The sequence below is a fragment of the Macrotis lagotis genome, chromosome X, assembly GCF_037893015.1.
Source record: "Macrotis lagotis isolate mMagLag1 chromosome X, bilby.v1.9.chrom.fasta, whole genome shotgun sequence".
Classification (NCBI taxonomy): domain Eukaryota; kingdom Metazoa; phylum Chordata; class Mammalia; order Peramelemorphia; family Peramelidae; genus Macrotis; species Macrotis lagotis.
In genome coordinates, this window is record NC_133666.1 from 155,666,498 (window position 1) to 155,681,293 (window position 14,796).

At 40.0% G+C, this 14,796-nt stretch overlaps 1 protein-coding gene across 1 annotated transcript in view; it reads right to left on the bottom strand.

The window, feature by feature from the left end:
* The window catches only part of LOC141501382 (putative histone-lysine N-methyltransferase PRDM6), a 13,502-nt gene extending 12,037 nt beyond the window's left edge, over positions 1–1,465 (bottom strand). Inside the window, exon 1 of the mRNA XM_074205281.1 lies at positions 786–1,465. Coding sequence (XP_074061382.1) covers positions 786–1,380 — 595 coding nt within the window. The 5' untranslated portion in view covers positions 1,381–1,465. The remainder of the gene's footprint in view (positions 1–785) is intronic.
* Positions 1,466–14,796: the final 13,331 nt, after the last annotated feature.

A 14,796-nucleotide genomic window follows, 5' to 3' on the forward strand; every position in this document is an offset into this window, starting at 1 on the left:
AGGTGAGTGCTGGCAGCCCTATTTGAGGAAACGAACACTTTAAGGTTGCCTGGCTCTTCTGAGAAACCGGCATTTTTCTCCTCTCTCTTCTTTTTTTAAATGATGAAGTTCAAAATGATGCCCTGCCCATTGCGTTTGTCACAGTTTAAATATAAGGGGGGGGGGGGGGGGGAGCATTCTCAGAAATGTCTAAAAAAAAAGGCGGTTGCTTTCATCTCATTGCTATCTCGAGATCCCGAAATAAAGTGCCCGTACCACTAACCCCAAGGATTTTGCGAGACAAGCCCGAATTTCCACCTTTCCCATGATAGCGGAGAGGGGGCATTAAATCGAGCACCACGCTCCCCGAACTCATTCGCGGCCCTCAATTCCTCGATTCCTCGGGCTTGGGTGCAAGTGTCAAGCCTTACTCCCTCTTCTTCTCCGGACCCGCTCTAAGCCCATCTCCCGACTCCTATGTCTTTGTCCCCGCAAAGTCCTGGAGACGGGGTTCTTGCCTTGTCCCGAATACTCCCTTGTCCACCTTGGAAGCGATCGTCCCTTTGGACGAGTGAGTGGAGGGAAAGGAAACCCTAAGAGAGTGCCCGGTTCCTCAGCGCTCACCACCCCCCCCGTCCCGTGCCAGAAAACTTCTACAAGAGCATGACCAGGGAGCCAGGGAAGTGGGGGAGCCGGGCAATTCCCATCCTCTCCTCCCAGCCCGTTTTAGCCCAGCGCTCCCTCCGGCCGCCGGACTGGCCCTTCGGGAGCGGGAGAAGGGGAGGGGTCAGAGAGGCGCTACATACGGTTATTGGGGTCGCTGGTGTGCTGGTTGAGGGGTATGATCTCCATGCGCTGCTGTCCGTACAGGTAATAGTCCAGCTCCTCGGCTGTGCAGCGGAGGCCGGGGCCCCCCCTGTCGCCGGCGGCCGCTCCACTGCCGCACTTGGAGCCCGAGCCCGAGCAGGAGCCGGCGCACAAGTCCTTGCCCTGCAGAGCCGCCGAGGGCAGCACCTCGGAGCTGGAGAGCGGCGCAAAGACCGGGAGCTGGGCCACGGGCAGGCCGGCCAGGCCGGCCAGGGAGGCGGCCGCGGCCGCGGAGGCGGCGCCGCACGAAGAGGCCGAGGCTGCGCTCGAGGTGGCCGAGGAGGCCGGAGTGGAGGAGGCGGAGGAGGCCGAGGAGGAGAGGGAGGCGGGGCGCGGGCGGAAGCCGTCGGCCCCGGGCTCGGCGCGCTCGGGCGCGGGGGGCGGCAGGGGCAGCGGCGGCGGCTGGCCCAGGACCGGGCCGCCGCCGCCGCCCTTGAGCGGGGCGCTCTGCGGGAAGAGCTGCTGCCAGTGCTGCAAGTAGGCTGGGTCCACTTTCAGGAAGGACGACCCTCCGGGCTCCCTGGGCTTGAGCATGTCGGACGCCTGGAGTTGGGGGGAGAGGGGCGGGGAGGGGGAGAGAAGAGTCAGCCGAGGTTAGGGGGAGCGGTCAGACCCGGGGAAGGATGGTCCGAGCAGCCGCTGGGGAGGAGAGGAGGAGGAGGGAGGAGGAGAGAGCCGCGGCTAGGTGCCGTCCCCAGCCCAGCCCCGGCCAGCCCCGGCCAGCCCCAGAAGGGAGGACGCAGGCTCCTCGGGCTCCGGGAGGGGAGAGCCCAGGCTTCCAGAGTTCTGGGGAGAATCTTCCCTAACTATCCAGCCTCTCCGGCAGCCTCCCTCCCCATTTCCCTCACCCCCCCCACCCCCCACCCCCGGGTTTCATCGCCAACTCCGAAGCCACACAAAGTTTGCTTCCAAATAGCGGAGCGAAGAAGGAAACCTAATTTCTAATTGGTGGAGTTCTTCAGACCATCCTCACCCTCCTGGGTGCCCTCCAAACTCTCTCCTGGGCTGAACCCTTCCCTCTCTCCTCACCCCATACCCCGCATCCCCCCGACTCGGAGGGAAGAAGCTGAGTTTCAGGAACACTTCACCCTCACCAAAGAGCGAGCCTTCGGCCAGGTACCAGAACCACCGCAACTCAGCAACTTGGGATCATTCAACACCCAGCTCAGGAAAAAAGGGAGTCTCCTTCCCACTCCCATTATTCTCCCATCACCTCCCCACCTCACGACATCCCCACACACACCACCACCACCATCCTCTACGCTTTTCTCCCAAGGGACCATTCCAGAATTTCAGCCTTTACACCCCTCCCCCACCCCTTACCTGGGAATCAAGGGGTGCAGGACTTGGAGTGGAGAGCTGGAGGGAGACGCTGTGTGCGCGTGTATATGTGTGTGTGTGTGTGTGTGTGTGTGTGTGTGTGTGTGTGTGTGTGTGTGTGTGATTACATGCCCCAGAGCAGTCTGAAGATCGCGAGTCGCCAGGGCAAAGAAGAGGAATGTGAGGGTGATCAAAGGGTAAAGGATCCTGGAAGCCAGCGGAGGGAGCAGTCGGAACTCTGAGCTGGAGGTGACTGGGACAGATCCCGGCAGCCCAGACCCGCCGTGGGGCTGCGCTTGGCAGCCACGTCCCGGCTCTTCTGCCTTGCTCTCTGGCAGCCTCCCTGGTGAACACGTGGTTTTTACGACAGCACAAAATACAAGTGTGTATGTCTGTGTTTGTGTGTGTGTGTGTGTGTGTGTGTGTGTGTGTGTGTGTGCGCGCGCGCGCGCGCACACGGGTGTGCGTGTTTTAGTGAAAGAGAAATCAAGATAGAAAGACGCAGACAGAGGCACAAACTACCTACAGAGACAAGACACAGGGAGGAACGAAGAAAGAAAGAGGCGAGATAAGGAGGTTATAACTCGGCAGGATCCAAATGCTAATCTGATGGTCTCTTCCTTACACCACATCTAACATCTTCAATTTTAAAATTTTATTTTATTATTGGCATTTCTTCTGTTAGGAGCCTTTTATTCCTTTATCTAGAAAGAAGAGAAAATTAAGAAACGACAAAGGAATCTTTACATGCCAATGTTTCCGTCCAGGAAGCTGTGAAGACTATGAGGATTTCCTGGGAATCTGTACTGTTCCCTCTTGCCTTCCAAGGCTTCCCTTGAAGTGTTAGAATCATCTTGGTATTTGAGTCAACTTGCATACCCATGCATATTCTCTAAAGGAGAAATCTCGGGAAGAAGTCTATTGGATGGAAGAGGTTGATGTTGCTGAGAGAAATATTTAATAAGTAAATGCAGTTTTGATTTTAGGGTTTAGAAGTCTGGAGACTCAGTTTCTTCTAAAAGAAGTTGCCCTGGAACTTATATAATGTGAACTTCTTGTCTACAAGGCTTTCTTTTACCTGGAAAAGTTATCAACAACTTTCTCCCCTTTATCTCTGATTTTGTCTGTCTCACCCTTTTCTTGAATTTTTCTTATGGTTTTCTCTTCTCTGGGTCTCTTCTCTCTTGTCTTCCTCAAGCATTTCTTTATTCTTCAGTTGTTTGGACTCATATTTTGGTGGCACGACTGTGCCTTTCCACTTTTGATTTCTTCTACCGTCTGTTCTTTTTGGCTTCTGGAGAGGTCCACTTCCAGAAAGCCAGGAGGAACCACCAATACCTGCTGTTCACAATCTGCAAACGCACTATGATGCGTTCAGGTTGAAAACATGTTCTTTCCTGGAACTTCTCACTCCCCCCCCCCGCCCCCCCCATCCCTCCCTTTCTTTTGAACTTTCAGGATTTGGAATAAGAGGATGTCTTCGAAAAGCACCAAACTTTTCTCCTGTTTATTCATTATATTAAGCAGATAAGAAAACAGGCGGTGCAATGTTTATCTTTAAAAAACACACACCAACATAATTATTTGGAATCTTCTATGAGTCCTTTCGTTTCCCACTTTTTGTTCCTTTTGCCATCCTTTCATTCATTCTAGTAGAGCCAGGGGAAAAAGTTGTTGTTTAGATTTTGTCTGCGTTTAACGCAGGACATTTTAACACAAATTTGAACAGAACCCCTTTAAAAATGTTTTGATTGGCGTCATTTTGACAAGGTCATCCGTCATCTGTTGTGTAGATTGATAACACCTAAGCTAAAGGAAACACTGCTAGAGAAAAAAGAAATCCACGATTTTATAGGCTATAAGCTCACCATACAATCTGAGCTGTCTGATCTGCCTCACTTTGTCACATAGAGTGAATTCTCAACCCTTTTCTCAACTAATCTACTCTTAGGACTTCTCAGAAAGTCTCTTTCTCATACTTTCTCTGTCCAGTGCTGAGAAACAAGCAGAAGGGCTGCTTCCAAGCTAGAGAAGAACGCTACTACCTCTCTGGGGTTTAATTTGAATTCTCACATTGTCATTGTAATAACATCAATTCTTCTGCAGCGTTTGCTCCTGTCACTGTGGTCTTTCTGTTTCCCACTCTAAACATGCAAGCAGTCTTGCCTTTCTAACCCACATCTTCCCTAAATTCCCCAAAACTCACCCTTTTCTCTGCCAATTCATCATCTTTCAAGGTTTGAGAAGCTTCTGTGACCCCCCCCCCCATCTACTTTAGAATTTTTTGAAATGTGGCCGCCAAGTATCTCTTATCAGAACCAGGAACCTGAAATGATGCCCCATTTTCCCTATCACCTCCATTTCATCCCCAAGATAGCTCCCCACACCTCAACCTTGAAGTCATGCTTCTGGAATAGTGGAACATCCAAGAGGAGACTCCTCTTCTTAGCATTGTAGAAAGGTAAGAGGAGAAAAGAGGTAAGTTGATGTCCCCTGGGTTAGGGATCTACTCTAATGACAATGGGAAATTAAGGTATATTACTTACTCCTGAATTAAGAACTCTGAGAGAGGATGGAGCCTGAGCTTTCTGAGTTCTGGGTCTGGGAAATGAAGTGAAGATAAGCAGGGATAGTTTTGATATGGAAAAAAAGGCAGTTTGTCATCCCCACCACACCTTCACTCCACCCCCTTATATGTAGGGATACCAGTATTGGCATGGTAACAATGGGACCATCCTGACCCATTTCACACAATTACAGAAGCAGATAGATTGAATGACTAGTGGTTAAGAGAATAATAGTAAGTGGAAGAAAGGAAGAAAGTTTGAGAGCAAACCAAAGAAAAAGAGTGAGAATGGGAACAAGACAAAAAAGAGATGAAAGATAAACAACCAGGAGATCAGATTGAAAACATAGAGCATAGAGAGAAAAATCTGCCAGAAAGGAGTAGCCTTTGAAAAATGGGAGGCTGGGGAAGGAGAGGCAGCCAATTCTGTGTCAGTGCATCCCTGGTGTCAGTGCATTCTTACCAGACTAACTACCAGTTGCAGTGTCCTGAGCTGTGAGAAATGGATTGGGAATTCCGAAGGAATGGCATGACCAGTTAGAATTAGAGTTTGTCTGGGACAAAATACTACTGAATCAGTATCTCACTGCACCAGGCTAAATCAATATTTTCCTGTTGTAAACTTTGAGATTTTGATGCCTTCTGAACCTTGGTTTGGATTCCCACCTAACTTTACCTGTTATTAGACATTTACTTTATAACCATTATTGTTGTTTTTCTCTATCTTCACATTGCATGTAATGGCCACTTTTATCCTCGACCTCCCCTCTTTCATCTCTCTGTGTCTGCCTATGTCTGTTTCTCTCTGTCTCTGTCTCCCTCTATTTTACTCTGGATCTCTCTCTCTCTCTCTCTCTCTCTCTCTCTCTCTCTCTCTCTCTCTCTCTCTCTCTCTCTCTCTCTCTCTCCCCCCCCCCCCGTGTGTGTGTATGTGTGTGTGTCTCATCAGCCATCCCTCCCTTCCCCCTACTCCCTTTCCTTTTTCTCCCCACCTCCCAGCCCCATCATTATACAGAGAAAGACGATGGAAACAAATCACTTCACCAGCTCAGGAAGCGATCAAACCTTTATAAAAGTCCATGGCTCCCAAATCAATAGGCGAATATTTGCTGGGAATTTGTTCCAGAGGAATAAATAAGGAGTGTGAGTGTATTAAATGGAAGGGAGGACCTAGTGGTGTTTTTCTTCATTGATTAATGACCTCTAAAATAAAACATGCAGGAAGAGGAGCCAGGATCGATAAATTAACTACCCAAATTCATCATTTTCCCAGGGAAAAAATTAAAATAATCCCTAGGAAGCCAATTCTCCTGTTGTCTGGGTGTTGTGGAAAAGAGCTAGGGGTTGAAAAAGAGAGGGGCCACCCGAGGCAGCTGAAAGGCGGTGAAGTGATTCTGTTGGGGAAAGCCTCTATCTGATTTCATTTGACACGCAATTAAAAAGTTTGCCTTTCATATTAATTAATTTCTCCTGATGAGGGAAGACAAATGGTCTGTTTCCCTTGACAGGAGTCCGATAAAGAATTCAGCAGCTTTTCTCCCTGCCCTAGGCCTCTCTTGGTTCCAGTTTTAAGGTCATGGGTGGCTGAGTTAATAATTCATTAATATAGACATTCTGAAAGGATTTGCAGATTCCTCCTGCAAATTTTTTTTTCCAGGGATGAGGAGAAGGAGAGGAATATAGAATTTAGGAATTAAGAAGAAAAGGAGAAAAGTGAAAAGGGGAAGGAAGGAGAGAGGAAAAAGAGGAAGCATCTTTCTTTGCATCCATGTCAAAAACTTGGTTGAAAATGGGACCTCTAAACTGGACAAGAGAATTCTCCCTCAAATATCCTCTCTTTTTCATTCTTCTAAAAATTCCTTCGAAGAGCAAAGAAACCAACTTGTACACCCACAACAAGCAAGAAAAGAATGAACTGGATTTGTGGGATTTCCTTTATCTGGTTCTCCCCAAAATATTCTTCATAACTTTTAGGGAACTCTGAAATTTCAAATCAAAAGGAAATTTCTCTTGCCAAATGAGGAGCTGGAATTAGCCAAGATCACCTCAGGTTCTCCTAAGAGTTGCCTTAGAAACCAAACAAGAGCTGTCCAGAGTATACTGTTTTCTTTGCAAGAATAATGGCGTGCCAGACTATTGGATTGTTGACCATTTGAAAGGACATTTGTAGAAATGTTAAGAACTACAATTTGAGAGATTTACAGATATTCTTATATTATTCTTATTCAACTGCCTTTCCTTTTTGTAAAAAAAAAAAACTACACTTGGCTATAAACAGGAAAAGGAAAAAAAAAAACATGGTGAAATAAATAATTATTACACTGAAAAATAGTCATTCCGGATATTTAGGTTTAGGAAGGGATTTAGTACATCAGAGCCACGCTAAAACCAACTAACCATAACTATATAGATATTTGATCAAGTCACCTAATCCTCCTTAAGACAAAACACTGTATGATTTCTCTCTCATCAGATTCAACTTAGATCAATGTATGGAAATGGAAACAATGTAAAGACTAACAGACTGTCTTCTGGGGGGGAGAGATTGGGGGAAAATTGTAAAATTAAAAATAAATTAATTAATTTAATTTTTTAAAAAGACAAATCACTGAACTACCTTAGTTTTTCTCTTGGAAAAAATCAAGGATACTGACCTTTGCTCTGGTCTTCCATTACCCATCCTTCTCCTCTCAGAGTATATAATAAGAATCCAGGATCTGAGAGAGGTGAATGAAGTGTCTCATAAAAAGAAACATGTGTTTGCAAATATATGTAAAAAATTCTTTTTAACACTGTATAACTTTTCCATGTCTTTCTTAATGTCCCAACTTAATTAGTCCCACTTTTTCATAAAGTGGGGAAAAAAGATAATGTGAATGACAGATCAGAGGAGACATGAAACATTTTAGTGATTGTAAAAGGGAGATGTATAGAAAAATTAGTACATCAAATAAAGTACATCAAATAAAGAATTACTTTATGATAATGATGTAGGAGTCTTACCAGTTGGCAGTCTAGTTGTCCCATTTGCTGTCAATCTGATTACCACTGGCCTATATACATGTGGGAGAGTGTTTTTTTTTCTTTTCTTCTTATAGTGAAAGTAAGTTAAAGTGTTGTTTTCTCCATAGACATCCAACATCACAAAACACTGGAGTGAAAAATAAAGTTTTCCTTTATTTTGTTGAACTAAATACTGAACCGGTGATTAGAAACTGATATCAATCTCCCTTCTGACCACTTTTTCTCAGTCTCTGGCAAGATTGTCAGCATTCAGGTCTGGCTGCTCTGGACAGCACCTGTTCCCTTGAATTGTGCTTGAACCCTATAACTCATTTCACCCCAGCCACCCAACAGCTGTCACTCAAACAATGACTTCAAGGCACTACAGACCTGATTTGGATGTGAACTACTGACCTAGAGGTGAAAGGCTCTTCTATTTACCATCTCTGGAGTCACTTAATTCTCCCAGGAAAACCTTTAACTATATATCCTTTGGTTTTGCAAAGTAAGTCTACTATGATTTCCCTCCAAGACCAATTTTTTTTAAAAAAATCAAACGGTGCTTTTATTTCATGAAGAAATGATGCATAGTCAATTAGTCACTGAAATAACTACTTTGTTAAAAGTTTGACAGGTAAAGGAAAAATAGTAATTGGACAAAAGATGCTCCCCTTATTTAATTATTTTTTTATTTATGGCAATGGAGTTAAGTGATTTGCCTGAGGTCACACAGCTAAGCAATTATATGTGTCTGAGACTGGATTTGAAGTCAGGTCCTCCTGACTCCAGGGCCAGTGCTCTATCCACTATGTCACCTAGCTGGCCCAGATGTTCCTCTCCTCACAAAATCTTGACACTTTCCACTCCCACTCTCTTTCCTTCAATAATTTTTTCATGATTTTAAGAAAGTATTTATTGGTCTGAAAAGTCTTAAGTCAAAAGCAATCAACCATCCTATCAATTAACAGCAATTATTTTCTTTGATACTCTTTGATGCTCTCATATAATATTATATGCAAGACACATATTAGGTATTATGAGAGTATCAAAGATGTATGAACTGCTTCTCAAGGAGGTCAAGATGTATTTGAGGAAAAAAAGCATAGTCATTAAATTATTAAAATGGTGTCAAGTGAGTGAATAGTATAGGCAGAAAACGTTGAATTCAAAAATCATTATAGACCTAGATGGGCAGGGAATTTATTCCCTGCATAACTTTTGACAAGTTATTTAATCTCTCTGGATATCAGTTTTCTCAACTATAAAAGAATTGGACTAAATATCTCCCTAAGGTCCTTTTCACCTTAAATTCTGATCTCATGATGCTATCATCTCAGAATTTGGATAAATAGAAATGAGAGAGCAAGGAGCTTAATTCTAATTCTTGGGTAAAGTTCCAAAGAACTAACTTTCATAAGAATCATAATGGTTATGTGGCTCACATATATAGTAGAAAAGTCCAGCTCATCTCACACCTGAATGAAACTGAAAACAGGATCCAGTGAACAAATTGTGGTACATGAATGTGATGGAGTATTTTTGTTCTGAAGAAATCATGAATGGGTTGATTTCAGGAAAGGAAAGACTTGCATGAACTGATATTGAGTGAAGTGAGTAGAACCAGGAGAACATTGTACATATTAATGGCAACATTGTATGATGATCACATATGTTGGACCTAGATCTCCTCAGCAGTACAATTATCCTATGATGGAAAATATCGTCCACATTCAGAAAATGAATTATGGAGTCTGAATGCAGATCAAAGCATACTATTTTCCATTTTTAAAATTATGTTTTATGCTTCATTTTTTTACTTTCATGGTTTTTTTGTTCCCTTTTGTTCTGATTTCTTTCACAACATGACTAATATTTTTAATATAGTTATACATATGTCAAAGGGGAGGGGAAGGGAAAAATGAAGAAGGGAGAAAAATGTAGAACTAAAAATCTTACCAAAAAATGCTCAAAACTATTCTTTTCATTAGTTGAAATAATAAATAAATTTAAATTTAAAAAAAAAGAATACTAGACCTAAGTTAGAGGACCTGAATTTTAATTTTGTCTCTATCACTTTAACATTTGGGTCATCTTGGGTCACACCTCTTCCCTAGAACCGTTTTCTTATGTGAAAAATGAGTTGATTATAATAATTCTTCTCTAAGATGTCTTGTTCAGTCAGTTTTCAGATGTGTTTGACTCTTTGAGACCCCTTTTGTGATTTTCTTTTTAAAGATACTGGAGTAGATAAAGCAGTCATTTCCTTTTCTAACTCATTTGACAGGTAAGTAAACTGAGGCAAACAGTTAAATGACTTGCCCAGAATCACAAATAGGTAGCAAGTCTCTGAGTCCAGATTTGAACTCAAGAAGAACCCAGCATTTTATCAACTGAGCCTCCTAAGTTGTCCAATATTCCCCCCTTCTTCTAAAACTCTAACTTTTCTTTGTCAGAACAAAAATGTCAGAACTCATTTATCACACTTTAAGAAAGTTCAGGACAATGTATAGTATTAGTATATTCAAAACTTTAAGATTTTTATAGAGAATGCTTTACCCTGAAGTCATAAAATTTTTTATATTTATGGTTAAAAGTTCACATATGGACCATTGAAGAAAGTGGAAAAGACTGAGAAATGATAGAATAAGGCTTTCTATACAAAGATAGGTGAAGAGCATTAGCTCCTACTAGGTTTATCAATGATTTTTTTAAAAAAACTATTATGTTGGAAAGAAATTTTGAGATGAGAAAACCCAAGCTATATTCTAGACCTGCTAATGGAACCAAAATAAGGGAGGAAATTAAATAGCACAAAACCCCCATAATTCTTTGGATTTGAAATAGTTAAAAATTTGAAATAATTAAAAATATTATAATGCTATTTTTAGTATACTGCTTAAAATTTATAAAGTTCTACCTAGTAATCCATTATTTACAACCTAAAAACAGAATCCTATATAGCACTATCGCTGTGCTACCTCCCCACTTAGAATTCCCAGATAGACTTATAGAGTTCCCATAGGGATTATTCAAACCTTATTTCAGAAGATATAATCTTGATCTGAAATTGAAAACTCATGAACCTCCATTGATGAGCTTACTTTAATAGCCATTCAAGGAACAACATTAAATCAAGGCAAAGGTATTTAATAAGATAACAGGAAGAATAGTAACTAAAAAACATTCCCTCCATAACTTGGGGCACACTATTCCACAAATACACATATTGGTTTTAAAAGTGGGTATAAACAGAGTAAGGCACATATGTCAAGAATACATATGACCAAGATAACTCAAATCACTACTTCAAGGCCTTCATGTGAATGGATTAATAAAAAAAATCTTTTAAATCATTTATTATGACCCAAGTACTCTGCTAAGTGCAGGAGAGCAAAAACAAAAGCAAAGACCCTCTTTACCTTTAAAGAACTTATCTTCCAGTGAGGTAAACAATAGCTCCCCTGTGATCAGGGAGGAGTGCTTTGTTCCATAAAGTTAGCAAAATGATGGATAGTTTCACAGGGAGTGAATTAACATGCCCCCTCCAGGAAAACTGACAGAATTGATCTGAACAAAAAGTTTATGGTTTCAACCTGGAAGAGAGGTCTGGGGGAAGAAAAATGTTATTAGTGAAGGTATTGAGATAGTTATGTAGGAAGTGGTCAGAGAAAACAGAGAGAGAGAAGTGCATCATGGTTGGGGTTTTCCTGGAATAGTGTTCTGGGAGATGCAATTATTCATCAGAAGTCTAAGACTCCAAGACAAAGTTCCTCCAGATCATAGTCTCTGATATGGATGGAGAGGAGGAAGGGAGTCTTTTCTCTTCTCATAGTATCCTTAGACTGGTCTCCCTTGGATTATTTGGGTCCCTCAACTAGACTCCCTATGTTTATTCTTCCCTGCAGGTTAACTCTAATGCCATGGTTAAATCTCTTGAATTAGTAAAAATAATAGTTGTCATTTAAATAGCACTTTGAGATTTGCACAGTGCTTTTACAAATATCTCAACTCTGTGCTGCCAGATATCATATACCTAGACACATTCCTGTTTCCCTTCAAGGACTTTTTATGTCTTTATCTGTATCTCTGTTCCATAGTAGTTGTAGTGTCTCTTAATGGATGAGAAGATCCGATCTAAGGTGCTATGACCAATAAGAGAAAAGAAGGAAAAAATTCTTTCTCTCTCTCTCCCTACTGCTTTCTAATGGAGATGTGAGGACATACTGACATTCTGTTCCCTGCCTCCAATACTCCCAAGGCTATCAGGCTTAGTTTTTTTAAAGGATATCAAGAACATGGCCTATGTTTAGCTAGAAAATGGCAGTTGTCCTTCCAATTTCATTTGAGAACTTGGTCATACTTTGTAAAGAGTAAGCACGTCTCTACACTCTTTTTTTAGTGTTTTTTTAATAGATATCTTCTACTTCCTCACATCCACCACAGTTATCCTAAGTATTCTTCCCCTCTTTCTCTTAGAGAGTTATCCCAGATGAAAAGTAGTACTTTTTTAGGGAGGAAAAAATCAGCACGATTGAGTGTCTGAAAACATTTTGAAAAAAGGGATGAAAATATATATAACGGGAAACACCTGTGGACTTACCAATTCCATGAAGGGATAAATTAGGGATCTCTTCTCATATTCTTCATTTAAATTCCGCTTCATCTTTATACTTTTGATTTTTTAATGTGTAGTTGTTTTTTCAACTTACTTTGTTATAGTTACTATGTATACTATGTATATTTTCTTCATGGCTCTACTTGCTATACTTTTATCAGTTCATAAAAATCTTCCCATGCTTCTTGGTGTTCATCATATTTTTACAGCTCTGTAATATTCCAAAACATTCATATACCTCAATATTATAACCCAATGGATGTATACTTTGTTTCTAATGTTTAACTATCACAAAAAAGTGATGTTATAAATATTTCAGAGTATATGGACACTTTTTTCTTATTGATAGCATCCTTTGAATATAAAATCATCAATGCAGCCTCTGGTTTAAAATGCATTGACCTTTTTACTCATTCTATTTGTATAATTCCAAATTGCTGTCCAGAATGGTTTTGTCACTTCACAACTCCACCAGCAGGGTGTCAGTAAAACTTTAGGGTTTACTTTTGTCTTATAAAAAGATAAAAAGTGTTCAAGTGATTGTGAACACTTTGTTAACTTTTGAGAACTCTTCATACCTGCATCATTTACCTATTAGGGAATGACTAGTGCACATACCATCTGTGTGTGTGTGTGTGTGTGTGTGTGTGTGTGCACTTTTGAAGAATAGCTAATATCCTTTTATATAACTTCTCCAAAATTTCCACGTTTTATCATTCTTGATAATTTATACTGTATGAGGTGAAACCCCAGAGTTGTTTTAGGGAATGGTTCTATGGGGGGGGGGGGGTGTAGAAACTTACAAGATAAATATGTTTTATGTTATATATCATGTATCTAATAAGAGTATGCAAAAGATAGATGATAGATAAGAAAACTAGATCTATCTAGTTATGAGATATATTTAATATGAAGATTTTTTGACATTTATTCAAATTCTTATCTTATAATAATTGTTTCTGTTCATATAGAAACTTTTCAGTTTAATGTAAGCAAAGTTATCTATTTTATATTTTGTAATTGCTTTTATTATCTGATGCCCATACTTTGAGATAATTAAGATCTATTTCTTTTTTGATTTTTAAAAAATAATATGATCTTTGATATTAAAGGTCACATATCCATTTGGAATTTATTGTGTGGTGTGGATTAAGGTGTTACTCTACACCTAATTTATGCTTAGACTCTACTTTCCAGGTTTTCCCAGCAGTTTTTTTTTATCATATGGGGAATTTTTCCTAGAAAATTTACATTTTCCACTTTATTAAATACTGGGTTATTGAGTTCTATTCTTCCTGCTCCCTTATCTATTCTTTCCTATTGATCTATTTCTATTCTTTAACCAATACCAGATGGTTTTAATGACTGCTACTTTTAAGATATAGTTTGAGGTCTGGAAGTGCTATTTCCCTCTTTGTCCCTTCTTTTCAACATTTCCCTTAATAATTTATATATTTTGCTTTTCCAAATAAATTTTATTATTTTATCAGGTTTTACAAATTATCTTCCTGAGAATTTGGTATAATGATTGAGTTAATTAATTTTGGCATCATTGTCATTTTTATTATATTGATACAGCCTCACCATTGTTCCTTATTTCTTTAATGAATATTGTATTTGAAGCTTCACAAGTCTTTTGTGTATTTTGAGAGGTCAATTTCCAAATATTTTATGAATTTTACAGTTATTTGATATAGGATTTCTCTTTCTGTTATTTCTTGTGTGTGTGTGTGTGTTTTAATTATTGTATAAAAATTGCAAGTCTTCTGAAGCTATTAATTGTCTCAGTATCTTTGTTCATTCCTTTGGATTTTCCAAGTAAACCATATCATCACAAATAGGGAAAATTCTTTACTTATCTTTATTCCTTCAATTTTTTCCCCCTAGTCTTATTGCTGTTGCTAGCATTTCCAAAACTAGATCATCTAATACATCCTTATATACATCCTTATAAGAGATCCTCATATATTTCTGTTATTTATGATATTTTTGTTATTGTGACATTAAGCTTTTAATTTTAATTTAATTTTTAATTTTTATTTAATTAGTAATTAAACAAAAGTTTTGTGTGACATTAAAAGAGATCTCTATATGACTGTACTTTGAAGGATTTGGGACCTAAAAGTTTTGTATTTTATCATATACTTTTTCTGTATCTGTTGAGATAATCCTGTGGCTTAGGATATGTTGGATCTTTTTAATCTGAATAATTATATTGTTTTCTTAATGTTGATCCATCCTTGCTTTCCTGGCATAATTCATAATGAATTTGTCATAATTAATTATTTCTTGGATCACAGTAATCTGTTAGGATTTTATTTACAATTTTTGAGTCAATGATTATTACTTATTCTGTTTTCTTTCTGTGTTTTATCTTTCCCATAAAGAATATATCTCTCTTATAAAAGAATTCTGGAAGAGTGTTTTCTTTCTTAATTTTTGAGAA